Source organism: Serpula lacrymans (genome assembly GCF_000218685.1).
Source record: "Serpula lacrymans var. lacrymans S7.9 unplaced genomic scaffold SERLAscaffold_6, whole genome shotgun sequence".
Classification (NCBI taxonomy): Eukaryota; Fungi; Basidiomycota; class Agaricomycetes; order Boletales; family Serpulaceae; genus Serpula; species Serpula lacrymans.
The window spans coordinates 1,633,389-1,657,934 of NW_006763295.1; the positions used below are offsets into that span (position 1 = coordinate 1,633,389).

The 24,546-nt window shown below is 47.0% G+C and overlaps 9 protein-coding genes across 9 annotated transcripts; 8 read left to right on the forward strand and 1 right to left on the reverse strand.

The window, feature by feature from the left end:
* Positions 1 to 1,241: 1,241 nt before the first annotated feature.
* SERLADRAFT_466079 (uncharacterized protein) lies at positions 1,242 to 3,014 on the forward strand (the record flags this gene model as incomplete). The annotated part of the gene is made up of 5 exons (XM_007317691.1): positions 1,242 to 1,298; positions 1,354 to 1,493; positions 1,546 to 2,015; positions 2,093 to 2,390; positions 2,602 to 3,014. 4 exons carry the CDS (start codon positions 1,436 to 1,438, stop codon positions 2,703 to 2,705), a joined length of 930 nt encoding a protein of 309 aa, XP_007317753.1.
* A 2,029-nt stretch (positions 3,015 to 5,043) lies between these two features.
* SERLADRAFT_466083 (uncharacterized protein) lies at positions 5,044 to 5,842 on the forward strand (the record flags this gene model as incomplete). Its single annotated transcript, XM_007317692.1, has 4 exons — positions 5,044 to 5,093; positions 5,148 to 5,361; positions 5,423 to 5,758; positions 5,826 to 5,842. 3 exons carry the CDS (start codon positions 5,050 to 5,052, stop codon positions 5,702 to 5,704), a joined length of 540 nt encoding a protein of 179 aa, XP_007317754.1.
* A 1,803-nt stretch (positions 5,843 to 7,645) lies between these two features.
* Positions 7,646 to 8,320, forward strand: SERLADRAFT_466086 (uncharacterized protein; the record flags this gene model as incomplete). Its single annotated transcript, XM_007317693.1, has 1 exon — positions 7,646 to 8,320. A coding segment is annotated over one exon (621 nt), but the record flags the coding sequence as incomplete, so codon positions are not given.
* On the forward strand, positions 8,311 to 10,069 carry SERLADRAFT_466089 (uncharacterized protein; the record flags this gene model as incomplete). Its single annotated transcript, XM_007317694.1, has 1 exon — positions 8,311 to 10,069. One exon carries the CDS (start codon positions 8,400 to 8,402, stop codon positions 9,858 to 9,860), a length of 1,461 nt encoding a protein of 486 aa, XP_007317756.1.
* A 136-nt stretch (positions 10,070 to 10,205) lies between these two features.
* SERLADRAFT_466093 (uncharacterized protein) lies at positions 10,206 to 11,543 on the forward strand (the record flags this gene model as incomplete). The annotated part of the gene is made up of 6 exons (XM_007317695.1): positions 10,206 to 10,350; positions 10,412 to 10,477; positions 10,530 to 10,580; positions 10,641 to 10,892; positions 10,949 to 11,024; positions 11,081 to 11,543. The coding sequence occupies 6 exons, from the start codon at positions 10,323 to 10,325 to the stop codon at positions 11,154 to 11,156; spliced, it is 549 nt and encodes a 182-aa protein (XP_007317757.1).
* A 170-nt stretch (positions 11,544 to 11,713) lies between these two features.
* On the forward strand, positions 11,714 to 13,331 carry SERLADRAFT_466097 (uncharacterized protein; the record flags this gene model as incomplete). Its single annotated transcript, XM_007317696.1, has 6 exons — positions 11,714 to 11,867; positions 11,924 to 12,054; positions 12,118 to 12,232; positions 12,287 to 12,689; positions 12,750 to 12,941; positions 13,005 to 13,331. The coding sequence occupies 6 exons, from the start codon at positions 11,748 to 11,750 to the stop codon at positions 13,139 to 13,141; spliced, it is 1,098 nt and encodes a 365-aa protein (XP_007317758.1).
* Positions 13,332 to 15,990: 2,659 nt separating this feature from the next.
* Positions 15,991 to 16,641, forward strand: SERLADRAFT_466100 (uncharacterized protein; the record flags this gene model as incomplete). Its single annotated transcript, XM_007317697.1, has 1 exon — positions 15,991 to 16,641. The coding sequence occupies one exon, from the start codon at positions 16,202 to 16,204 to the stop codon at positions 16,586 to 16,588; it is 387 nt and encodes a 128-aa protein (XP_007317759.1).
* Positions 16,642 to 17,576: 935 nt separating this feature from the next.
* Positions 17,577 to 22,005, forward strand: SERLADRAFT_361215 (glycosyltransferase family 2 protein; the record flags this gene model as incomplete). Its single annotated transcript, XM_007317698.1, has 20 exons — positions 17,577 to 18,227; positions 18,287 to 18,394; positions 18,454 to 18,753; positions 18,818 to 18,977; positions 19,041 to 19,123; positions 19,178 to 19,200; positions 19,252 to 19,358; positions 19,413 to 19,426; positions 19,479 to 19,522; positions 19,576 to 19,807; positions 19,863 to 19,883; positions 19,938 to 20,012; positions 20,066 to 20,127; positions 20,185 to 20,330; positions 20,384 to 20,486; positions 20,542 to 20,566; positions 20,619 to 20,858; positions 20,919 to 20,945; positions 21,006 to 21,134; positions 21,190 to 22,005. The coding sequence occupies 20 exons, from the start codon at positions 17,577 to 17,579 to the stop codon at positions 21,238 to 21,240; spliced, it is 2,601 nt and encodes an 866-aa protein (XP_007317760.1).
* Positions 22,006 to 23,341: 1,336 nt separating this feature from the next.
* Positions 23,342 to 24,528, reverse strand: SERLADRAFT_466108 (uncharacterized protein; the record flags this gene model as incomplete). The annotated part of the gene is made up of 2 exons (XM_007317699.1): positions 23,342 to 24,227; positions 24,286 to 24,528. 2 exons carry the CDS (start codon positions 24,493 to 24,495, stop codon positions 23,400 to 23,402), a joined length of 1,038 nt encoding a protein of 345 aa, XP_007317761.1.
* Positions 24,529 to 24,546: the final 18 nt, after the last annotated feature.

Below are 24,546 nucleotides of genomic sequence, written 5' to 3' on the forward strand. Positions count from 1 at the left end.
TCCTCGGCACAACCCCAGCAGCCTTCCTCAGGCGGCCAACAGCAGTCGCAAGACCAGCTCACCCAGCATGCCTCCACAATGCAGACAATGCGCCTCCGTGACGACCCTCCCCCGATTAACAACCCCTCCAACAATTCTGCCATGCCTGCCAACGCCGGAACAGCTTCAACTGGTACAGCTTCGCGTCCGTCCAGAAAGCGAAAGACACCGCCCGCAGTGAGCGCCACCGACGGCCCGCTACCGCCTCCGCCCCCACACCAACAACAACATCCCGGCATCCCGCCCAGCTTCCAGCACATTCTCCCTCCCCCCCACGCCCTCGCCCCTCCCCCTGGCATGCACCCGCATCATCCCGGCCCCATTCCCCACACATATCAATATGCCCCTGGCCCAGAATACCCTCACCCTCCACCTACGCAAGAACAAGGTCACCAGCACCCAGGGAGCGTGTCACCGACGGGAGGTGCTGGTGGAGGAAGGACATTGAGCCAAAGCAAAAGAGCAGAACAGAATCGTAAGGCACAGCGAGCGTTCAGAGAAAGAAGGGATCAGTGCGTCACTCTCTTCCGTCGAGCCTTTACTTGTTTGACACTAAATGCTTGCCTCTTCAGACATGTAAAGGCCCTTGAGTCACGCTCGCAGCTACTTGATGCCGCCCTTGCCAGCGCAGATGAAGCAAATAGGCGATGGGAGGAATGTCGTGCACTTGTAGATCAGTTAAGGATAGAAAACGCTGCGTTAAGGGGTGCGTTGAGTCAGACCCAACAGATGGGGGCGGGCCAAGCACAGGCTCAACTGCTCGCTGGTAATCCAACGTCGAATCCAACGTCACATACTGTGGGACAACAACAGCAGCAACAGGAGAGTCCAGGAGAAGGAGGTGAAAATAAAGATAGTGTTGCCAAGGATTAAACTTAAGTAGTGAATGTAAAACTGGGCTCGTCTGACCAGGACAAAGAGTCTTCGCAAGAATTTTTCCATAATTTGCTTATCTGTGTGGTCGACTTGAAATGTAGTGGCCTCGTTAATCCTAGTCCCATGAGAACGTGTGTGAAGCGAGTGTGACCTGCAGAATCGTGAGACTGCGTCAAAGAACATCTGCGCGACAACGGCTACGACAACGACGACAAGCAGTGAGAGTGGTGGTGGTGATGGAAGAGAGCATTGCTGACAACATCAAATCCCGCTCTGACTTTGATTCACTGATTTTTATGTAACCAAAAGTCTTTGTCATCTGCTCCGTCCTCCAACCTTCTTTTTAGTGGCAGGCCCAGAGCAACCTTTGACAGTTAAGCAGGGTGAGTGCGGACCAGCCTATCGTTGTAGCCTCGGCCAAAACTTTAACATTCACAGGACATCTGAAGTACTTAGGAGACCAACTTTCACAATCCAGTGGTCTGCTAAAAATTTTCCACAACCTTTAATACGACGTGCCATGGCGATCACGACCCCCACCGTCGGTAAAGACATGAAGGAGAAAAGGGAGCGCAGTGGTAAGCCTTGCCTTGTATATGTTTCAGTCCTATCCCCTGATTGTGACAAAAGGTCCTTCCCCTCTTCTCCGTATATATCTTATTGCCTTCAATGTTCTCTCTGCACTTGGATGGGCTTATGTTTTCGGACTCCTCGTCATGCATCTATTCTCACCTGACCCGCCCACTGCCACCAAACAGGCTCAATCTCTCATCTCCTCCGTCACCGCCTTTTTTTCTTCGGTCCCCTCCCTTCTTTCCCGCAACCTGCCCTTTCTCCGCACAATGGCCCACGCGCACACTAACACCCCGTCTGTCTACCTTGCTGATTCTCTCTTGTATTCGATACCCAAGGCCCTCCACCCCCGTATCCGTACTGCATGTGCGGCGACGTTCAGATGGGTTGCCCCTGTACAGACACTTGCAGTGCTCGAAGTGGTTCACGCGCTTTTCGGGCTTGTGAGATCGCCCTTGGTTACCACCGGGATGCAAGTTGCTAGTCGCCTGATTTTGGTCTGGGGGGTTGCAGGTGTCGTCGAGAGTGTGAGTGTCGATCACCAATGTATCGCCTTGAACCATCACGCTGATTACTTTATTACCGACTTTTTTGCGCTTATCAGACCCATACCAACCCATTCTACACAACCATGCTTTTTGCTTGGTGCCTCACTGAAGTCCCGAGATACACGTTTTACGCTCTCTCTCTGCTACCTCCCTCTCTTGTCCCGTCCTCTACGTGGCCTCCTTACTTCCTTCTGTACATCCGTTACACCACCTTTTATGTGCTCTACCCCCTTGGCGCGGGATCCGAAGCGTTCATTATGCTCGCTTCTGTCCCTGATTGGGCTAAGCAGGGGTGGAAGCTCTGGACTCTTGGTGATTGGACAAGGGCTATTTTGTTCTTCGTTTGGTGGCCTTGTGAGTGCATTCTATCTATTCTGTTATTTTTCGTTTGTATAGTAGGCGTTTGTCCGTTGTCCCTTCATAAGTAAAGTCAGGTCTGCTACTGGCTTTTGTAGAGGGGATATTCTCATCGGTGACATTGGACTTTAATTTCTCTTGCGTTTTAATTTATCACTATAAAGGTCTATGGGATGGTACTGATTACATCTATGCTCACGCTACACAGCGCTCTATGTGTTATACACTCACATGATGAAGCAACGCCGAAGGATCTTGGGTGCTGGGAAGGGCCAAACTTTGGGTGCAAAGCCCAAAGCCAAAGTTCAGTGAGAAAATATGGGCTAGGGGGTTTCATATTAGAGAGATGTAGGATGGTGCTGGTAGGTGAAAATCACGCTCAAAAATAAAAATAAAAAGAAAGAAAAGAGGAATATGCGAGCTCATGCCTTCTATTGGCAAGAGAGCTTAGTCAAACTAGATACCTACAACGTTTCGCTGCTTTACGACTTTATACTGACTTGTTTGAAATTCTACTCTTAACGTGGGTCGATTGTGAATAGTTTACCTTCTGCTGTTTAATTTCTGGGTTTACTTCGTAGAATCTGATTTTACTATCAGTGCTATGTCACGTGTATTCATTGACGCGGCGCGTTTGTTGTTGCCTGTTATGAGTTCATTTACAGGTTGAATCAGCTCAAACCAGACTCAAGTTCAAGGCCTCAAGATATCCAAGTGCCGAACGTCCAAGTGAGTGAGCGGTCAACAAATACAAGACACGAATATACATCCATAACGATTAACGACACCAAGATGATGTTCCCCAAAGGACCACGATTCGCCCCGGAAAAAAGTATGTGGCCTGAATACTCCTGACCATTCATCCCTCCTAATGTTGCAACTTTTCTTCCTGTTTCAGTACCTGATGTTCCCGGCCCAAATGCCTACAATTTAGCTCAAGGCAGGTGTCTTTAACATTTTATACGCATCAAACATTGACCCGATGATGGCCCCTGGCTGGTAACAGAGTCTCAAGCTGACGCTTACAAGCGCGGTGCTTTCTTGGAGAAAACGGATAGATTCTCGAAAGAAAAGGAGTCTGAAGTTCCTGGTAAGACTCAGATTGTTTTACGTCACGTTAAAATACTAGAATATAGTAAAAACCAGGTCCTGGAGCGTACAGCGCTGACACGAAGACTGTTGCGACGAGACCTGTTGCAGCAGCTGTAAAACAACCCAACGCAGATCGCTACGCGGCTCTTCAGCGAAAACTGGAGGAATTGGAGAAGCTACACTTGGAAAGCAAGAAAGCAGTACGTCCATTTATCACATTGTCCTCGTCAATATAAACATGAATGTTATTCGTCAGCACCAAGTTGAATTGGACCGCGTGAAGCTGGAACTGGCACGCTCTCAGAAGACAAATTCGGACCAATTAGAACGCTACGAAAAACTGAAGAAGCAGAATGATACTTATGACGTGCGGATCCAAGAGTATAAGAAGACAGCTGCAAATGATCAGGCTGAAATCAAAGATCTACGCGTCAAACTTCGGATGGCAGATCATGAGCGTAGTCAGCTATTGAGTAAGCAAGGCGAAGCTGGAGATGCGAAGAAAGCCTTTCAGAACTTGGAAACAAGAAGGAGAGAAGAGTTAAAGGAGAGGGATAAGAAAATAGCAGATTTAGAGAAGTCTTTTTCTGCTGAGAAGAAGAAGCGGGAAATTGCAGAGCTACATATGCAGGAGATGCAAATGAAGGGTGACTCTGAGGTTAGGAGGGTGGATGAAATTGCACAGGGCTTACGAACAGAAGCCGACACTGCACGGAGTGAGGCGCAGGAAATACGCGAACGTTTGCTATTGCTGCAAAATGAGGCAGGCAATCACGAGGAAGAGCTGGTGATACAACTGGAACAATGTCGGTCAATGCTAGGACGCGTTGCAGAGGAATACGGACGTCTAGCTAACTCGACCGTAGCGACATCCGTTAATGCGTCTCTCAAACGGGACCACGCAGCTCTCCAGATACGCGTTTTGCGACTCGAGCGAAAGCTAGCGAATTCGGAGGGTCAGGTACTTGAGTTGGCAAATCTCATACGGCATACGAAGGAGGAGAACATGGTTCTTCGCAGTTGTCTGAAAGATACGGAAAAGGAAGCTGCATTTTATGCGAATGCGCTTCATGATGCAATCAAGATGCAAGCAGCGGTTGACCAGCAACCAGACGTATCACTGGAAAATGACGTCAAGGTGGCGAAGGAAGAAATAGTCGAATTCCGAAGACAAATACAGGAGAGTATCACAAAGGAACATCAATCATTAGGAGAATTTTACCGTCTCATTGCCAACGAGTTACTTCTGCAGTACTCCATAGCAGAAAAGGCTCTTTCACAGGAAAGTGACCAATGCCAAAGGAAAACAGAGGAGTTATTGTCTACTATTATAGCTCGTGATGCTCTGTGCTCCCAGCTTGAGGAGACACATACGGAACTCGAGGCTGCACAGTCAGCTATGGTGGAGCTACAGACATCATTGAATGAATCGAAGATTTCTCAAGGTGTCCTGGAGACTCGGTCAGCTGAACTAAAGACTCAGATGCAGGAGGAATCTGGCAAATACAAGGAGACGCTCCAAAAGGAACGAGAGACGTCCCAGAAGTTGGCCGTTGCCGCTCGCATGAGCAAAGTGGCAGAGGAAAGTCTCAAATCTGAGATCGAGCAGTACGCTTACTTGTCCTATTTTACGCCATTATAATCTGACAATCTCCTCCATAGGTTAAATGCTGAGTTAACGGATACCTCGCGCTTCCAAGAAGCGTATCTCAGCCTCGTCGAGGAAGTAGAAGGCTTGCTTGCCAGAAACACGTTGGCAGAGGAAGAAACAGAACGTTTAAGTAAATTCAATGCGGAGATAATTGGCCATAACAACCCCGCGCAAAGAATCATGTATGTTGACAGGATAAGACGAGAGCTTTCTGAGACAAAACAGGTATGGTCTGTTCCGCAACAGTAATTGCAAGACAATCTACTAATGACTGTCTCTTTGGCAGAAATTGCTTATGTCTATGCGAGACAAGGATGTTGTTGTTGCCGAAAACGACGATTTGCGACATGAAATCGCCATGTACAAATCTGTCATGGTTCCTGTTGATAGCAAACCTCGCACACATATCACACGAGTTTCTCGACCACCATTATCAAACCAGAATCTGAATGTCAGTGTGGTAGAGCTGCAAGATGCTGGTTCTGATGGGTGTCCAAAGATGACTGCGTCAAATCCGCCAATACTGGAGACAATCGATGGTGATATGACTGTTGACGAGCTATCGTAGATTTCTTTAAATTGCTTTATTTATAGTTTATTATTTTATATATGCATACGCAAGGTAAATGCTTCTATTGAATGTACCATTTAAATCACACCGAACAGCCGCACTAAATGAACGACTTCAGAACTAAATCCGATGAAGCTTAGAACTTGCTGCTACACTATAGAAAGTACACAAAACAAGACACTACAGAGACTAAACTGCAATTTGATTCTTCTGTTATTTCCCTTTCAATCACGCCAATCTCTATGCATCATCATCTTCGAAACCACCCTCGAATAAGTAGTTTGCTGCTAGTTCTTCGTTCTTATCGCAAGCGAAATAAGCTTCAATCACAGCTTGACGGGGGAAACCCAAAGCCTCGAGCTAATTCAAATCAGCACATTCCCCGTAAGAACAAGGCGTGACTTACCCGTTCGATAGCAGCTTGTTCCTCTGGTGTAACATTGATGTATTGAGCGCCAGGGGGTAGTCCACCTTCTCCACCTTCTCCCTGGTTCATGAGGAGTTGCATAAGAGCTTCAGGATTTTGTGCAAACATCTGAGCGAACTGAGGGTTTGAAGCAGCCAGCTGCTGAATGATAGGCTGGGCGAGCTGTGGATTGGCAGCTACTAGTTCTCGTAAATGTTGTACTTGTGGATTATCACGCAATGCAGCCATATCAATGGGACCTGCTCCACCAAAAGGATTAGCTCCACCAGTTGCTGGGCCTTGTTGTTGCTGTTGCTGTTGCTGAGCGAGCTGAGATAAATTCAAATTAGGTGCTGTGGAAACAAATAATATGCATCGAAGCACACCTGGAAGAGATTTTGAGGCTGATTGGGTGGTGGCACTGCCGGCTGAGGAGCTGGGGCTGGGGCTGCTGCTGGAGCTGCACCGCCGCCAGCGGGCGGTTGGGCTGGAGGAGCTGCAGGGCCAGCTGCCTCTGCCTCTAGATGCGCAGGGATTCCCTGAAAACATTATGTACGTTAGTGTTAAGGCAAGCTAAGAAATCTGTGTAGCTACATTAAAGAGGTACTCGACAGCTCGATCAGGATTATTATAACTTGCTCGCAATGCACGCATAACCTGTTCCCGTTCAAAGCCCATTTCCATCATATTTCGAACAGTGGTGTTCAAGACTTCTCCAGTAACAAACGAATTTAGATCACCAAAGGCCGCCTGAGGTGCTGGAGCAGCAGGCTGAGTGGCAGGAGCAGCAGGAGCGGCGGGGGCGGGAACAGCTGGAGCTGGTGGGGTGGGGGCAGCAGCAGATTGAGCCGGAGCGGGAGCGGGAGCTGGAGTAGACGCGGCCGCAGTACTCGATGAGGCTGCAGGCGTTGAAGTTGGCTTGGGCTACACAAGAATAACCTCATTATCTGTTACGATAAACAATAAAGAATGTGCGTACTTTAGATACCATCAATACCAAGAAATCCTTCTCTTTAATCTCACATGACTCCACTGACTTGTTGTCGGGAAGAACTTTACCTATCGAATCAAGATGAGTGAATACAAGACGGTTGCTGTCCAGACGATGGGAGCTAACCAGAATATATGATTTTCTGGCTTTCTATTGAATGTCCTTGAGACTCTGATATTTTCTTCTTCAGATCACCGACGGTGTCTGAACCCTCGGCATCGATCTGCGCAGAATATCCGTGAACGGCTAGATATGAGCATTAGGTCACCCCGACTTACATTAAAGACCTTCTGTTGCAAAGTCTTTACGGTGATCTTCATGATGGTGAAAAATCTGCACGAAAAACAAACGTCAAGATCAGCGTCGATACTGTCGCCGCCATCGTCGAGCTCGACGATGAGACTTACCGATGAAGGTGACTGTAAGAGTGACGCGTAATCTAATAATCGAAAACACTGAATTCAGCTTTCTGTGCTGAGTTTCAAACTAGGGTTAGGGTTTGTGACGCCCGGAACGGGTGCAGCTGTCGCGGTGGTTCGATGCAGCACGGAGCAGGTTGCCTTCCCTCTACTCGAATACAACCCTACATTACCATGGAACCTGAGCCTGGAGACGTTTATATTCGTAGGGTGTCCACATTCATACGGAACAACGAGAAAGGCCTTGCTGAAGCTGGCTTCGTGCGGCGACGACGCCCACAACGGCGCCATACAGATACCGTTGCAACTTCAGTCTTCAATCCTGTAGGATGGTTCTATGTCGACAGCCGTACTCAGCCTCCTGCCCCTCCACCGAAACCTAAACCTGTAGTCTTCATAATCGACACTCATAGGCTGTTTTACATTCTCATGCGACTGGAGGCAATTGGAATGGCCATAGGCACGCTGGATGTGAAAGTAGACCACCCCTCGCGGCCCATGACCTTCACCAAGGTATCTTCCGACCCGGATAAATCAGAGACTCTCTCCTTGGCTTCATTTCGGTCCTCTCTCACTGCTGTATCTGGACTTTCATTGGGTGGAGGCTGGTGGGGCAGACCAGAGCCACAGAGTATTGATGCAGAGCTTAGATTCATCTTCAGCAGCTTCACAAAGATTCCTGCTATCCTTATCAAGTCCCCAGGCTCAAAGATGATAGCAGAGTTGTCCAAAGAACCGCCAAATGAGAACGCCTTACCTATGGATGCATTTAAGAACATACAAAGCCTAGAATGCGTGGATATAGACCCGCGTACGCTTTTGGGGTGGGATAAACTTGCAGAGAGCCTCGGAAGTTTGACGATAAGAAAGAGTGGGATGGAAGACTTCACCGATCTTTTCGTAGTCTCTGTTCTAGAGGATGAACGGGAGCGAGAAGAGAGGATTAGTATTACGAGGCGGAGGATGGGATCGCGTGTGCTCCCGAGGCAGGCCTCCTTTCACAGCACTCTCCTACCAGCGTCTGTTCCAGAAAGTGTAGAGGACCTTCAGACACCCACAGCGGAGAATATTCAATTGCCACCGCCACCATTAGCCGCCTCACAGCTGTCACCATCGAAGTGGGCATTTTTGAAGCACTTATCGCTAGCGGATAATGCAATGACTTTTTTGTCAATGGAACCTTTGACTTGCCTCGCTTCGCTAACTCATCTTGATCTATCGTCAAATCTCCTAGTGTCAGTACCTCACGGATTGTCTGTTCTCCACAATCTGGTATCGCTTAACCTCTCTGACAACATGATCGATTCTGTCCTGGGTATCTATACGCAGCTAGGTCAAGTTCTTACCATCAATCTCTCCCGCAACAGACTAGAGTCTCTCTGTGGCCTAGAACGTCTTATGGCCTTGGAACGTGTCGATCTTCGACACAATTACATAGTGGAAAGTGGGGAGGTTGGCAGGTTAGCAACCGTTCCAAATATCACAGAAGTCTGGGTGGAAGGTAATCCTTTGGCCTACCATGAGGACAACTACCGCATAAACTGTTTCGATATTTTCTTGAAAGAGGGGAAAAACATTCAATTGGATGGCACACCGCCAAGCTTCTCTGAGAGGCGAACGTTAACGGTTGCTCCTGACCAGATTCCGGCCTCCCGTTCTGTACCCGCTGTACCCTCCCCATCAGTGGTTGCAGTAGGCGTTCATACCTCCACTTCTGCTCCCGATATGCCATCTACCCCACAACTCTCACCTTCGGCATCGTCACCAGCTTCACGGAACGCATCTCCTATGTTGACGGCAGTTGTAGCAGGAAAGTCCAGACGAAAGAGGAACAAGCGAATAGTGGACTTGGATGGTGATGCAGATCATAGTGATGCTTCGGTTGCGCATAGCGGTTTGCGTTCCCATAATAAACCGCACGGAGACTCGAGCGTGAAAGCCAGCTCGGAACGGGAACGACCGCACGATCCTCCCTCACAGCCCTCACAGGCATCTGCCGAGACTACGTTGCCTCCTCACTCAAGACATAGGAGACGTAATACAGATCATTCGTCGGCTTCCGCTGCAGATGATTCTGCACCTATGTCTGCTCATTCTGGATCGCTTCGACGTATATCGCGCGACGCGAGGGCCTTGTCACCAGTGCGAAGGTCGTATATGTCCACGTCGATTTATGAGCCTCCAACCTCAAACTCAGCTACATCGGAAAGCAAAATCGAAGAAGCGGAGGCCTACCGTGCGCGGATCGAGGCGCTGCGTTCTGACATGGGGGATGGTTGGTTGAAGGTTTTCAGTCAAAGCCAACTAGGGGCTCCGACTAGGGTGGGACGAAGGTAGTAATAGTGGGGAGTAATATGGTCTTTAGTGTGCTATTGGCTCTACATCCCAAGATTATGATCCTTTCGTTTTTGTTTGGTATACCCACTTTCTATTTTGTATGTCAGTAGCCCCCGACTCGGATTCTGCGTGTGTGGATATGTACTTATTGCTCCTATCTTGATAACTTTTGGCATAATATAGCAACCGCTGGATATTTTTTTCTCTTACCAGTTTGATACTACTAATACATCGATGATTGGGAGTCGTGTTACATTAGCTGGGGTAGGACCCGGAAATAGATGTTCTTGGTGTGACCGGGGTCCCAATCGTGTTTATTTGGGTTTCACGCGTCAACACGATTCCACCTTTTCCTTCTCGTGGTCATCCTCATTCCTCTGTCAATCGTTGACCTTCCTCCATTTGTGTGCTTTTGGCAATAAACCCGCCTCTGTCGTTCTTTACCTTCAATAATACATCATCATGGGAGCTAACCTGTCGAAGGCGTTGGGTGAGTTTTGTGTGCTTGACCCGAGTTACTTACAGAATCTCACCATGCAACATTTAACTAGGGAAGATTTTTGGCAACAAAGAGATGAGACTTTTGATGTTGGGTCTCGACGCAGCTGGAAAGACGAGTGCGCTGGAAGTCGTCTGCCCCACTCCTCTTCGTTGACCATTTACTTTTAGCTATTCTTTATAAACTGAAACTGAACCAATCTGTGACTACAATCCCTACGGGTCAGCCTTTGTGACTTCTTTCTTTCTCAAAATCTCATCGTTACTCTCTCACCTTTTTAGTTGGTTTCAATGTGGAGACCGTTACGTACAAGAACGTCAAGTTTAATGTCTGGGACGTTGGCGGTCAAGACAAGATTCGACCTCTTTGGAGACATTATTACACCGGCACTCAAGGCCTTGTCTTCGTCGTCGACAGTCAAGATCGGGAAAGAATTGACGAGGCTAAACAGGAGTTGCATAGGATATTAAGTGATAGGGAGATGAAGGAGTGTCTATTACTTGTTTTCGCCAACAAGCAGGATCTTCCCGGAGGTATGTATACCATGCTATCTCGAACACGTGGATCCTTGACTTTTTCCATTTTATAGCCATGTCGCCGGCTGAAGTGACCGAAAAGTTGGGCCTGCATCGCATGCGCGATCGGTCGTGGTACGTTCACCCAAGGTACGCTTTCTGCACTCCTTAATCTCAAGTCACACTGACCATGTCGTGATCAATAGTTGTGCCACCACTGGTGAGGGTCTTTTTGAAGGTCTACAGTGGCTGTCGCAGAATGTCAAGAAGCGCCAGCAGTGATACTTCTCTAATTCTGTGATGCCTTTCTTCGAATCTAGTTTGATAGAACATTTTCTCGTCTATACCCATGTTATGCTTTCCTCTTTCTCCTTATGGCCTGCACGACCTTTGCACGTACGACAGACTACCATCTTCCATGTCTCACCTGTGTCCTCCTGGCTTTCATACATATACCGCTGAAAGCATATCTCTTTCTTCTCCCATTCTGGTGGTCGGTTATATTCTATACTTCAACAATGGATGAGTGTTTGCTTCTGAATTCACTTTATCATAATTAGGCCTATAGCTTTCGCTTTGGGCGCAATGTCTCCTTGGTACTCGAGATGTTTTCCCTAACTGTTAAGTCAGTACTTATGTGGACAACGTGAACGTAGTATGGGTGCAGTACCACCTTGAAAAGGTGAGTTGGAATGAAAACCTACAGCTGAAATGTGCACCATACATAAGTACATAAATTTTTGACCACATCATTATTCCGAGTCCATGTGTATATTACGTCATGACGTCTAAGATTCGTGCTCAATCATTAATCAGGCCCAGGCGCTTCTTTATTTCACATTATAGTTCTGTTCGTTTCCATATCATTTTTCAATGCTACGTATACCACTGCTCCCTACTCTTCGGAGAGAAGTCCTCAGAACTTCAAGAGGTTATACCACAAACAGGATCGCTGTGGATGGCTTCACCGGTTCAGTAGGCAACACACCTCTGGTAAGCTTCCGATACAGCTATAGTTCTATACAGAGTTTATCTAGGTTCTCGTTTAGATATATTTGAAGTCTCTGTCAGAACAGACGGGATGTAAGATATTTGGCAAGGCAGAATTCCAAAATCCTGGTGGAAGCATCAAAGACCGAGCTGCTGTTGGTGTAGTAAGAGATGCTGAGGAAAAAGGATTGTGAGTCGACTTGTGAACCTGTCGTAGCAGCTAACATCATATCTTGAAACCGTGCGTTTGTAGCCTCAAACCCGGGGGGACCGTAGTGGAAGGCACGGCTGGAAATACTGGCATTGGTCTGGCACACGTATGCAGGTCAAAAGGCTACAAATGTGTCATTTTCATGCCGAATACTCAGGTAAAATTGAGTTAGCTATCATGTGGCATTTTATTGATAAGAATGTCAATGTAGAGTCAAGAAAAGATCGACCTTCTTCGTATGCTGGGTGCTGAAGTATTCCCTGTCCCTGCTGTTGCGTATGAAAACCCCCAGAATTACAATCACCAAGCCCGCGAATACGCCAAAAGCATACCAAACGCTATATGGACAGATCAGTTCGACAACACGGCTAATGCATATGCACATTACATTTCTACTGGTCCAGAAATCTGGGAGCAAACACAAGGTGAAATTGATGGATTCATCTGCTCGACGGGCACAGGAGGGACTTTGGCTGGTGTAGGAAAGTATCTAAAAGAGAAGAGTAAATGTAAGACACAGACCTGGTTGGCAGACCCACCGGGCAGTGTCTTGCACAGTTATATAACAAGCGGTGGCAAGTTGACTGAGAGGAAAGGAAGTTCTATTACTGAAGGTTTGATGATCTGACACCATTTCATGCTTTCCACTTCCTTTTAATATTATATGCATGCAGGTATTGGCCAAGGAAGAATTACGCATAACTTAGCAACCTTCGTGAATGATATCACTGGATCAATACACATCTCTGATGAGAAGTCTATATCAATGGTCTACCAGCTCTTGGATACGGAGGGGCTGTATGTTGGAGCCAGCTCTGCACTCAACGTCGTTGCTGCCGTCGAGCTTGCTCAAATGATGGGGAAAGGTGCGGCAGATCCTTTTTTCTATGTAGATTCTACGAGATGCTGACCCATACTTTTGCTTATAGGGTCCAAGGTTGTTACAGTTTTATGTGATGGTGCTTATCGGTACCAGAGTCGGCTATTCTCGAAGAAATGGTTAAAGGCGAAAGGGTTAGAGGAGGCCATTCCTGAACATCTGAAGAAATATTCTGTGTTGGATTAACGGCACTTTGTCTAATCGTTTGATCTGTGAATGATGGAATCTAATAACTACATAGACTTACTAGTACGGCAATGATAGTGCATTCCACGTATCTCATTCGATGCTAGATTTATAGCTGTCTGATTTGCAATCCTGATTGCTATGCCAATGAAAACATACCGAATTAGAGTGGCCATCTCAACGCCATCTTCCAAATTGGATGCTTAGCAGACTCGACGTTACACTACCTAGAGGACGTTTCACTGGGCCACGCACTTTGCACGCGACTGTGATGGAACGCGTTTCGTGACATCGCGCGTCACGACCATTAGTTGCGTCCCAAATTAGGTTCGCAAAACCATCACCTTGACCAGTTGCATCTGCAGCTTGAAACTAACGCCAGCAGAGGCCTATGGTTATATAACTATGTCTGACACAATTCCCGAGCCATGGATTTGCAAATATCTAATCGACGTTGCAGAGGAATACGGTGGAGATCTTCATAATGTTCCTCTTGTGAACAAGAGCAAGAGGGTCCAGCTCATTGAGGTTATCCTTGTAGTTCTGCTTGTGTGTTCAGCATATTTATCATGGTTTTCTTAGTTTCTATCAATACCAAGCCCGAAGGATAATCACCTGTGGGCTCGAATTTCCGACAAGGCCCATAAAGTCACCGTACGCTTTAGTGGTGCCGCCCTTGAAGGCTACAGCAAGTGAGTTAAACTATACGTACTAAACGGCAACAAAATGTGTAAATGTGCTCACAAATATCTGTAGTCGTGATGTAAATGGACGAAAACTGATAGAGCGTAGGAACGCTGTCATATTTGTCAAATACTTTCGTCCGTTCTTCTCTCGTGTTCCTGTCAGCGTAAAGATGAAGAAGATGTCCTCCTCGGCTCATATTGTCCTGGATATTGATTACATCAATTTTATTGGTGGCGATGGCGAGCGTATATATGGTGAACCAAAGGACGTAGAAACTGACGACAAATTGGGTGAATGGACTGAAGGTCTTCGGAAGGATGGCGGGGGCGGGTAAGTCTTATTAGAGGTATATTGTTTTGCACTCAAGATTCTAGCTGTTGTTCTTCCAAGGAATGTGTTGAAGATAAGGAAGGAGCAAAAAAAAGCTGAAGGCCGAGCAAACCAACCCCCTATTTCATGTCTCCAACAGCCCAAACTTTCCCGTCTCCCTTCCAAACCTGCTCAACCAGAAAAGCAGAAAAAGTCGTCAATTGTAGCCCAAGAAGCAGTAGCTCAGTCTTCTGCTGTATCTACCGCCCAAGCTTCTCGAAGTGACCCTATGAAAGGACATAATCGACTTTGGCGCGTGAGTCGTGATAGAGTTTGGATTTCACGTCGCGACTATTCACTCATAGCGTCCGTATCTTCTTTGATAGCTGATCCGTAAAAATCCACAGTCTTATTGCCCTACCATGGAAAAGACCAACGCGCAGGTGCCCACCATACCTCGTAAGTTATGCGTATCTTCGTAGTATCTGTCGTTACTCACCTACTTTGCTAATGGAGGCGAAGGTGGGGAAGATAGCAAAGACGCAGTTCAGGTAGCTCAAATTATGCCGAGCTCAGGTATGGACGGTGGGAGCTGTTTGATAGTTGCGCATAATTCATAACATGTTTACAGTCATCAACGGGAAAAAATCTACGCCTCCACCCCACTCCCCGGCCAAGGCTCCGGAGCACACAAAACAAAGTACACCAACTCCTTCTGAATGGGCCCCAACCGAGTTCTGTAGTTCACCTCACGAAAGCTCACCCCATGAAACGGGAATGGACCCATCCAACGCGGATGATAATATGGAGAATCAGAATTCAGCACCTTCTAAGGCCTCCAAAGAAACCCGTTTGAGCACGCCGATAACGCACTCTCCTGAGATTCCATATCCCACACCAGCCCAGAGAACAAAGAGCAGATCACGACTCCCGCCATCTGTGCATCCCCGTACTTCGTCTCCCCCACTACCTTCCGTACCCGATTCACCTTTTCCACCATCGCCTTCCTTGCACTTGCCCGCTCGTAAAACTGTTCTCAGGAGGGTACCACACCCCGGTATACCGCCACCACCAGACCCAAATGTCTCAGGACCGGGCCGAGTCCTCGTCCCAAACTCTGACACATCTGGCACAGCATCCCAACCTTCTCAACCCCCGCCTCAACCGTACGAAAGCTCGCAATACCTACCCTTACCGCCGTCTTCGCTGCCAGTATCATTCGGTGTTAACTCACAGAGCACGGGGAATGCCCCGCGGAAGTATTTAACCAAGATGATGGAATCAAGCCTTCTCAGACCAACAGAATCCGAGGGTTTGCTTGACAACGAAAGGACGTCTCTGAATGATTTACCCGCCAATAGCCAGAACGGTTCTCAAGTCACAGAACCAGTATTTCGAGATAACGACAAACGCCAAGTACATCCAAATCTTCCTGTGATTGATATTTCGGATGATGAAGCCGAAACGGATACAGTGTTGAGTCCTTTATTTAATAAACCGCAATCGACACAGGTATCCAAAGCCATCTGTAAAGAAAGCCCAGTAAAGAGTGTCGTACCAGCGGTCGCTTCTGCTGTTCCATCATCATCTGGCGCCGCGTCTCAGCCATCGCAGTATACGGCTTTTCACTCCCTATTCTCTCAGTCCTCCTCCGAACACCATTCTTTTCAAACTGATGCTGTGAGCGCATCGACGCCAATACCCACCAAACGAGAGACCGAAAGGTTTTCTGTCGGGGGTGATGATCCTTCTACGTCTTCGACTCATCCTGACGTTACCAAATCAAAACCCGACTCCATTGAACACATTGCGGCTGCTTGGGCGAGGCCTAGTTTCATGAACATTGACCGAAAGGGCAAGGGTAGAGCAATCCAGGTTGAAACGGGTCCAGAGGGTAATCCTGTCCGAAATAAGCGGCAATTGGAACAGAAGTCCCCATCCCCATCTTCACGGAAAAAGAAAAGGGTTCTTGATAATGTGTCTCAACTCCCTTCTGATGGCGTGGACGGGGGCACTCCTCGACTGAAAACAAGTCGTCCAAGAAGGGACCCAACGAAGATCAAGATGCACACTTCCGGCTCCTCTGGATCCAGAGAGGGTGGCAGAGTTAAATCATCGGTTAACACATCAGAGTACTTACGATCTCGAGAAGGCAGCAGGCCGGGGAGTAAAATCGAGAACGAAGTCTCAAAAATTATGGGTGAAAGCATAGCCTCTCAGAACACCACGGGGTCAACGCTTATGAATGATTCCAACATTCAAGGACATGATGGGCTCCAGCGGGAAAGATTAGCTGGATTCATTGTCGACTTTGATCAGATTCCGATGAGTGTCGTCGATCGAAAGCCTATGTGGATGGGCTGGAAGCAGATGGAGGCCATTTTACTACGTACCGGAAGGCTAAGGACTCTGGCTCAGAATGGTCGTAGCATTACTGACACTGGTACATGATTTGCACGTACTTGTAGATACTACTGCGTATACTATGTGTCATTTTATGATTTCATGTCACAACGACAGAAAGGAAGATTCATATGTTCTTGAGAGCAGCACTGATCTTATAACATGCTACTATCGTTCAATATATCAATTATACAAGCCAAATTTTCGCTCACGAGCGTCAAAACTTTGCTCACGTGATGGCTTCGCGACGCGTACCAGTCACATATGTCACACAATCGCGTTGAGAAATTCGAGTCCGCAGGTTCATACTTACTACAGCGTTGAGGAAGTACATCTCAACGCCATTTACTTACAACTTGAAGGCGCGCACAACGGTCCTTTTCTCTTTTCAAAAATAAAAACGCAGCGATGGCCCGCCGAAAGCCCGTTCCTCGTATTCAAGCTTCATCTACCCAACCTCAAGTCGGTGAGACATACGAATATGTGGATTACAATAGCCAAGAAGATGATCCTAATCATCGTGACTCCCTCATATCATCTGACCTGTAAGTAAATGGGCTACGTTTCTTCTCATGCTCAATTCATTCACGCTCTTATGGTTAGCTCAGATCATAGTTCTTCTAATCATGTCGGCCAGCAGGGTGAAATCATGCTACAAAACCGTACCTCCACTGCCACTTTTGACTCTAACAATAGTTATGAGAGCTGCGTACCATATATTAGCATTGATGGATCGGAATGGCGCTCTGGAGAAAGCAACGGCGACAATGCACCTCCTCCTCCTTCAAATCCTTATGGTCAGCCTCCAGTTCAGCCTGGGCGATATGAACCAGGACAGTTGCTACCGACTATATTAACTGGAGAAACACTGAAGCTTGAAGAGTGTCTGCCTTCTCAACCAATTGAACAGGACCCATTCGTTGACCAACAATCGTCTGATCAACTGCGCCCATACTCCCAATACAGCCAACATTCTTCGCTGAGGCGCTCACTTCCTCAACCTCCTTCGAATAGCTCTCATGAACACTTGATTGCTATGCCATTTGATACACCATATTCTGCCCAAGAGCCAGAATTCTTGCCTGCCGGTTATGATGGAATTATCGACCATTTCCAACATGATACCGAAGCTTATGCATCCGGCAATTATACTCGTGCCACCTACCGTCCTCCAAGGTCCCGCTCACCGACACCTGCCGCTGAAGACGAGGACTACAGGCTGGCGGACAACAACGTTCTACAATATACGGGTTACTCTCAAACTACTTCTGATCCGGAGAAAGCAGTTTCTCAACAAACTCATGGTGACTACGTCAGTGTTCAACACGGGGATGATTACACCCTCGAGGGGTCTTATGAAGATTGCGAGAAGACTTCTGCGATATCTGTAGGTTTCACGGAGCCAGAAACACCTGTCGAAACTCGACATTTTGGTCCTGCACCCATAGGACGTGTACGTCGCCGACTGAAAAAGAAAAGGGTGCAGTTGACCAATGGTAATCTTGTGGTGGATCTGAGCGTCCCTCCCAAACTAGTTCTTCCTTATCGCGGAGAGCCAGAAATGGTCAAAACGCGGTATACAGCAGTTACCTGTGACCCGGATGACTTCGAGAAGGAGAAGTTTTTTCTGAGGCAGAATGAATATGGAAGGACCACGGAGTTATTTATTGTTATCACTATGTATAATGTGAGTGTCCATTACACTCGTCGTTCATATGCTCATATGTGTTGACTGAATACTTGAAGGAAGACGAGGTTCTGTTTTGCAGAACCATGTATGGCGTGATGAGAAATATATCTCACCTCTGCTCCCGCAAAAACTCCCAGACCTGGGGTCCTGATGCATGGAAGAAGGTAGCTTTAACTTGCAGCATCAAGGTGTATTTGCTGATCATCCCTCGTCTGTATCATAGATCGTAGTTTGCATCGTTGCAGATGGACGGAAGAAAATACACCCTCGCGTCCTGGATTGCCTTACTCTGCTAGGAGTGTATCAGCCGGGAGATCATATGAAAAATCTTGTCAACAATAAAGCCGTTACTGCTCATTTATTCGAATACACAACTTCCTTCGCCCTAGACCCGAATTTACACTTTAAATATCCTGATAAGGGTATTGTGCCCACCCAAATAATATTCTGTATGAAGGAAAAGAACCAGAAGAAAATAAATAGCCATAGATGGTTCTTCAATGCGTTTGCGGCCACCTTACAGGTCAGTGGAACAGAACGTTACTTTCGTCATATTAGTTCAAAGATTCACTATCGTCTGTTTTAAGCCTAATGTATGCGTTTTGCTTGATGTCGGTACACGTCCAGGAAACAATAGCATATACCGCCTCTGGAAAACTTTCGATGTGAACTCCAACGTTGGAGGGGCATGTGGGGAGATTGCCGTGTATAAAGGCAAAAATTGGAAGTACTTGCTGAATCCATTAGGTTTGTCTTGCGTATTGCAGAGCGCTTTCATCTTTCTGACCGCTCATTACATCAATGCTACAGTTGCTGCCCAAAATTTTGAATACAAAATTAGTAACATTTTGGATAAACCTACGGAAAACATGTTTGGATATATTAGTGTTCTGGTAAGCTTCACGAGATTTACTCTATGCATTCGTGGCTGATTTTATGTTGCAAAGCCTGGGGCATTCTCAGCTTATAGGTAAGAGTTCTTCTTAAGTGTGCCTACAAAGTTAGTTATGCCGGCAACCAGATATATTGCCCTTTTGAACAACAAGGATGGAGAGGGACCACTGGCTTCCTATTTTAAAGGCGAGGTCTTGCATGGGCGAGATACAGATATATTTACTTCAAATATGTGTATGTATGCCTTTGCTATATCTCCAACGTGTAAGCTAATGACCTGATTCTCAGATTTGGCCGAGGATGTAGGTTATGTCCACTTGTGCTGACTAGTGACTGAAGTTTACTGGCTATTAGCGTATCTTGTGTTTTGAGCTGATTGCGAAGGCCAATTCGAACTGGTGCGTGCCTGTATTGGCTTCAGTGATGTTTGTGTTCTAATCTTTTATTAAAGGGTGCTCAAATATGTTAAAGGAGCCATTGGCGAGACTGATGTTCCGGATGCTCTTCCCGAGTTCATCAGTCAGCGCAGGCGATGGTTAAACGGCTCCTTCTTCGCTGCTGTATATGCCATTGCCCATGTGGGGCAAATTATGCGATCCGGCCACAGTTTCAGCCGTAAGGTAACTTTGGCTGTGGAGACGGTGTACAATATCATTAATATGATATTCTCATGGTTTAGCATTGTGAGCACATAAATCGTATGGTAGTCAATCGTTATACTGACTGCAAATTATCAAGGGAAACTTTTACCTATTTTTTGTGCGCATCTTCTATTGTCATTCCCGAGTATATGTAATTCAACCATACTTATAGGTGGTGCTGAGCTCGTCATTGGAGAACCCGTCTTTTGGTATAGAGGGAATTAAGTACTTTAATTCCATTGTGCAGGTACTACACACACTTTGCTTCTTTTCATCTGTCGCTGATATCCCGTTGTGCAGTATTTTATGGCCTCGATAATCATCGCTTGTTTTCTCCTCTCAATGGGGAACAAACCTCAGGCGTAAGTCTTCGTACATGTTAAACAAAAGCCGTGCCAATTCTTTTCTTGTCTTAATAGGTCACATCGCAAATATAAACTCGCTTCAATATTCATGGCAATCTTGATGATATATCTGGTGGTTGCTTCTATTTTGTGTGGCATAGCTGCAGCTTCTCAAAGTGGAGGGGCAGTGATGTTACTCAGTGTTGCGGTAACTTACGGAGGTAAGCCTAGTCCTCTGCTTGTAATTAGTATTCTGACTATATAACCTTTGCAGTATATGCGTTTTCTAGCCTCCTTGCTTTTGACCCGTGGCATTTGTTTACCAGCTTTATACAATATTTACTCCTATCTCCAACGTATATCAACATCTTAAATATGTAAGTGCATTCACCTTCAGGTGCTCTGTGATGTTTGACGCACACAAATTTGCAGCTATGCCTACTCAAATCTTGACGATGTGATTACAGCATTGATCTTCTTGAATTGACTTTAAGCTAACATTGGGCCAGATATCTTGGGGAACCAAGCAGGACACCGTAGTCGACACAGATCTCGGCGCAGTCATGCAAGATAGCCATTCTCAGGTCGATGTCGAAATGCTGGCCGAAGCTGCCGACGCCAATGATATATACGAAGAAGCTATAGAAAACTTAAAGCATAGAAAGCCCACAGCAAATAAGTCTGCCGTCGTTAGTAACGTCGAAAAGGAACAAGCTGCTAAAGATTATTATGCCAATGTCCGCACGAATGTGGGTCCTTCCTTTCATGTCACGCCTATCTTGCGATTGCTGACCACCAAGTAACAATAGGTCCTCCTGACATGGGTTCTTTCAAACGTATGTAAATTCAAATACATACCTTTAGCGAGTCTTCGTTGAGACCCCATTGTCATTCAGGGCCTGCTCCTAGTCGCAATCCTGGGAGGGTCAGATTCCTCGGGCACATTTGATCCCAATGCAGGGGTGAATCGGAGTAAGGCATATCTAATATTCGTGCTCGCGTTTTCGGCCATCACAAATTTCATTGTAAGTTGATGGTAATGGTTCAGCTCAATGCAACTGCTTGACAAAAGTTCTTCAGCGCTTCTTCGGCTCAACGCTATATCTCCTGACGAGAGTATTTACCGCATGAAAGGATTATGCAAGTCTTCAGTTATTCTTTACGTACGATTTATGACGCTTATATCTAATGCATATCATGTAACGACCACGGCATAATGACCTCTGATATTTGCTTCTTTATTATGCAAACAAATAATCATAGAACGACTTGGAAGTAGGCCTCGACGTTCTCGGGTTTATATGACTGTGAACGCGGCGTGGTGGCCTTCTTATCGGTGAACGAGAGGGCGAAGAAGCTGAACGCCCTTGTCGATGATCCCAAGTTCGAAGCTGGGATTGACGAATATAAGCTATATGTCGAGGCGTGCGATCGACGTCATCTTGCAGGGACAGCGACTCTACGCTCGCTGCGAAATCGTCAGCGGATAAATCGCCTTCGTTGTCCGTCCCCCCTATGACCGACCAGCTCGCTGGTGAACTAGAGCGTGGAGACGGTGCATCAGACCCTTCTGAAATTGATGTAAGTGCGTCTGGTGCGACAAAATCGCCGTCCGATTCATCTACGTCCGATTTATGGTCCCGATCAGAGACGAAATCGGACTCGGTGTCAACTTGGGAACTGTAACCAGCGTCGGTAACAGGAGGTGTATCCAATGCCGATGCAGCATGATAATCTGGCCGAGTGGCATTAGGGCGGAGAAGGTAAGTAAGGCGCTGGCCCGAAACATCTTTACCTGCATACATCGGATCATGTTTGAGCGCCATTGGTGAGAGTGAAAAGGGAAGGAAAGATGCATACTGAAACTAACGACATTATGGTACCGTGCACAGCAATGTACCACATATCGTGCGAAGGCGTCGTCTGCAATTGACCACACAAGCTGTAGAGGCGTACGCAGAACTTCTCGGATGTAATCTCTGCCTTGGACAGGATTTCCGGGAAGATGGAGTGCATTGGCATTCTCTGAATCGGGTGAGAAGAAAGTCCCACCCTCTAACCACTGCATTATTTCTGCTTCTATGTCGCATACAAGCGACTCAGCACGAGTACCCCATCTCCGTAATTCTTTCCGCATGCCTTTGAGGCTGAGAGAGAAGCGCCCAGCATTGGCTGAGTTAGGTTCTCGAGCCGGGGGAGTAGAGGCGGGGACTGTGATATTGCGCGGAAGATAAGGAGGCAGTGGTTCGGGAAATGTAGTGCGCGCCTGAGGGACGGAGAGAAGGTGGTCTTTCTTCGTTGCAAGTACGATATGAGGATTCCCAGCGAATCGAGCTATCATCCTGTAAGTTTCATTATTCCTGGAGCGAACTGCAGCACAAACCATTATCTTTACGCCTTATCCATCTCTTCCCCTCATGTTCATCCCTTCTATCCTTTTTTGCAGTGGAAATAGGAGGAGGGATTCTTGCCGTGCTATGCCGCAAGTGTGCATATCGGTCAGATAGTGCAGGATTGCGTAGGATTGCCGGAAAAGATAACGGTATTGGCCCAGTGTCCTCAGTAGGGGAATCAGTCTTAGAGTCCTGCATTGAAGGATTGTTTGCGACTTTTCCGGGAATGCTGTGAGATCGCTACAGCGACAATAAAAGATTATTGGCAAATGTGAACAGGTGAGAGGAACGAGCAAAAACATGCATGCGGGACCGATGCACCTTTTGGAATAGGACACCGGAACCGGCAGTCACGAGTACAAGTGCATTCCCGCTCCTGGCGCTTACTTTGAGTCACTCCTGACTAGTCCTGACTTCCAACACTTGAGCACATACGGCAAGATAGGCATGGAAAAAAAATTCAATTATAGATTTCGTTAGGAGTTTATGCAGTTGTGACACGTATTGTTTAAGGCGACCACATGCATCGCCTTCACGGGACTCACGCGTTCCTACTTATGTTCATCCCTAAGTTCGTCCTTAAGGAAATTATTCCTACAAAGGGCTCGTGATACGTTTGATTGATGCCAAGGCAGCGTGGATATAGTGACAATATCAGTATAGGGTTGAGATTTGACTTGTCGGAGAAGCTATGGTCTCGAAGCACACACTTCCCTGTCAGCACATCAGCTTAATAATAACAATTGGGTCATGCCTCAGCAAGGGGTGTGGAGGTGGCAAACCATTCATAACAAACTTGGAGATAATAGGCATGAAGCTGATAGGTGGATGGCCATCTGGAAGTTGCAATAGCATGCGAAATAGTATATGTGATTCATTCATAGATGAAACACAGTTTCATATCTGGCGTCTTCCTCTATTTGCGACACCGCCAGGTGCCTTTCGCTTTCGAAAAAGGCCTGAAGGCACGGTTTCATCTAATGATACTGGAACCTGTTCTTCCTTGGTCCCAGGCTCCGCAGGTAGCGACAGAGAACCTTCCTGCTTCAACTCGACACTAGCATCCCCATCCATCTCCAACTTTGTCATCGATTCGCTCCCTTCACGTTTAGAAACTGCGTCTTGTTCCTCTTTGGGTTTCACATCGTCAGCCTGTGCAGTATCTTCCTCACTGCCTGCTCGTTTCCATTGAACTTTTGTCCACTTGGGCAAACCTAGCGCTTTAGTCTCGGAAGTTACTGCAGATAGGGAGGCGGGTACAATTTCACTTTCAGCCGCAAGTTCTGGCTTTAGGACTTTTGGTTTGACTTGAATAATGCCGGGATCGTATATCTCGCCCAACCCGGTAGATAGAACTTTACGGCGCAACCTGAATTGCCGCTCGTCTTCTTCAATTGGAGGGGCTTCTCTCTTGCGATTCTCGCTTATTTCTATGGTGGGGTCCGCTGAAGCATCTGCTGCTGCGAGCCGACTTGAAGACGAGGTGTCAATCACCTCCCAATCGCCTGCAACGCCCTGCATACGCCGACGCTCAGCTTCAGCTTTCAAACGCTCGGCGTCTGGATCTGTATATCCGAGAAATTCTGCTGTGGTATAGTTCGTGTATGGATTTGAGGGTTTTTGTGGGGGTTTCCGAGGCGGGGCAGACGTTGATGGAGCTGAGGTACTGCTGCTAGCTTTGGCGTGACCAGCACCCACATCTTGTGCAAAGGCAGCCTGTGCAGCCTAAAGAAAAGGCATTAGTGGTGTGAATAAATCAAACACCAGCGCAGAGATAACGCACCTTTCCTATCCGATCCATTTCTCTTTTCTCTTCCTCCAGGTCTTTCTTTCTCTTCTCTCCCGTCTTGTACAGTCCTCTAACAAATCTCTCCTTGTTTCCTTGGTGTCTGAGACCGCTCTCATGGTGCTGTCTAGACGGTGCATCGTCTGCGATGTATATTTCACAGTACTTGCAGAAGTATTTCTTGCGAGAGACCCAGTATTCGCTCATGATGATAGGAAGACGTGACGTGAGTGACGTGACGGGATGTGGTATAAACCG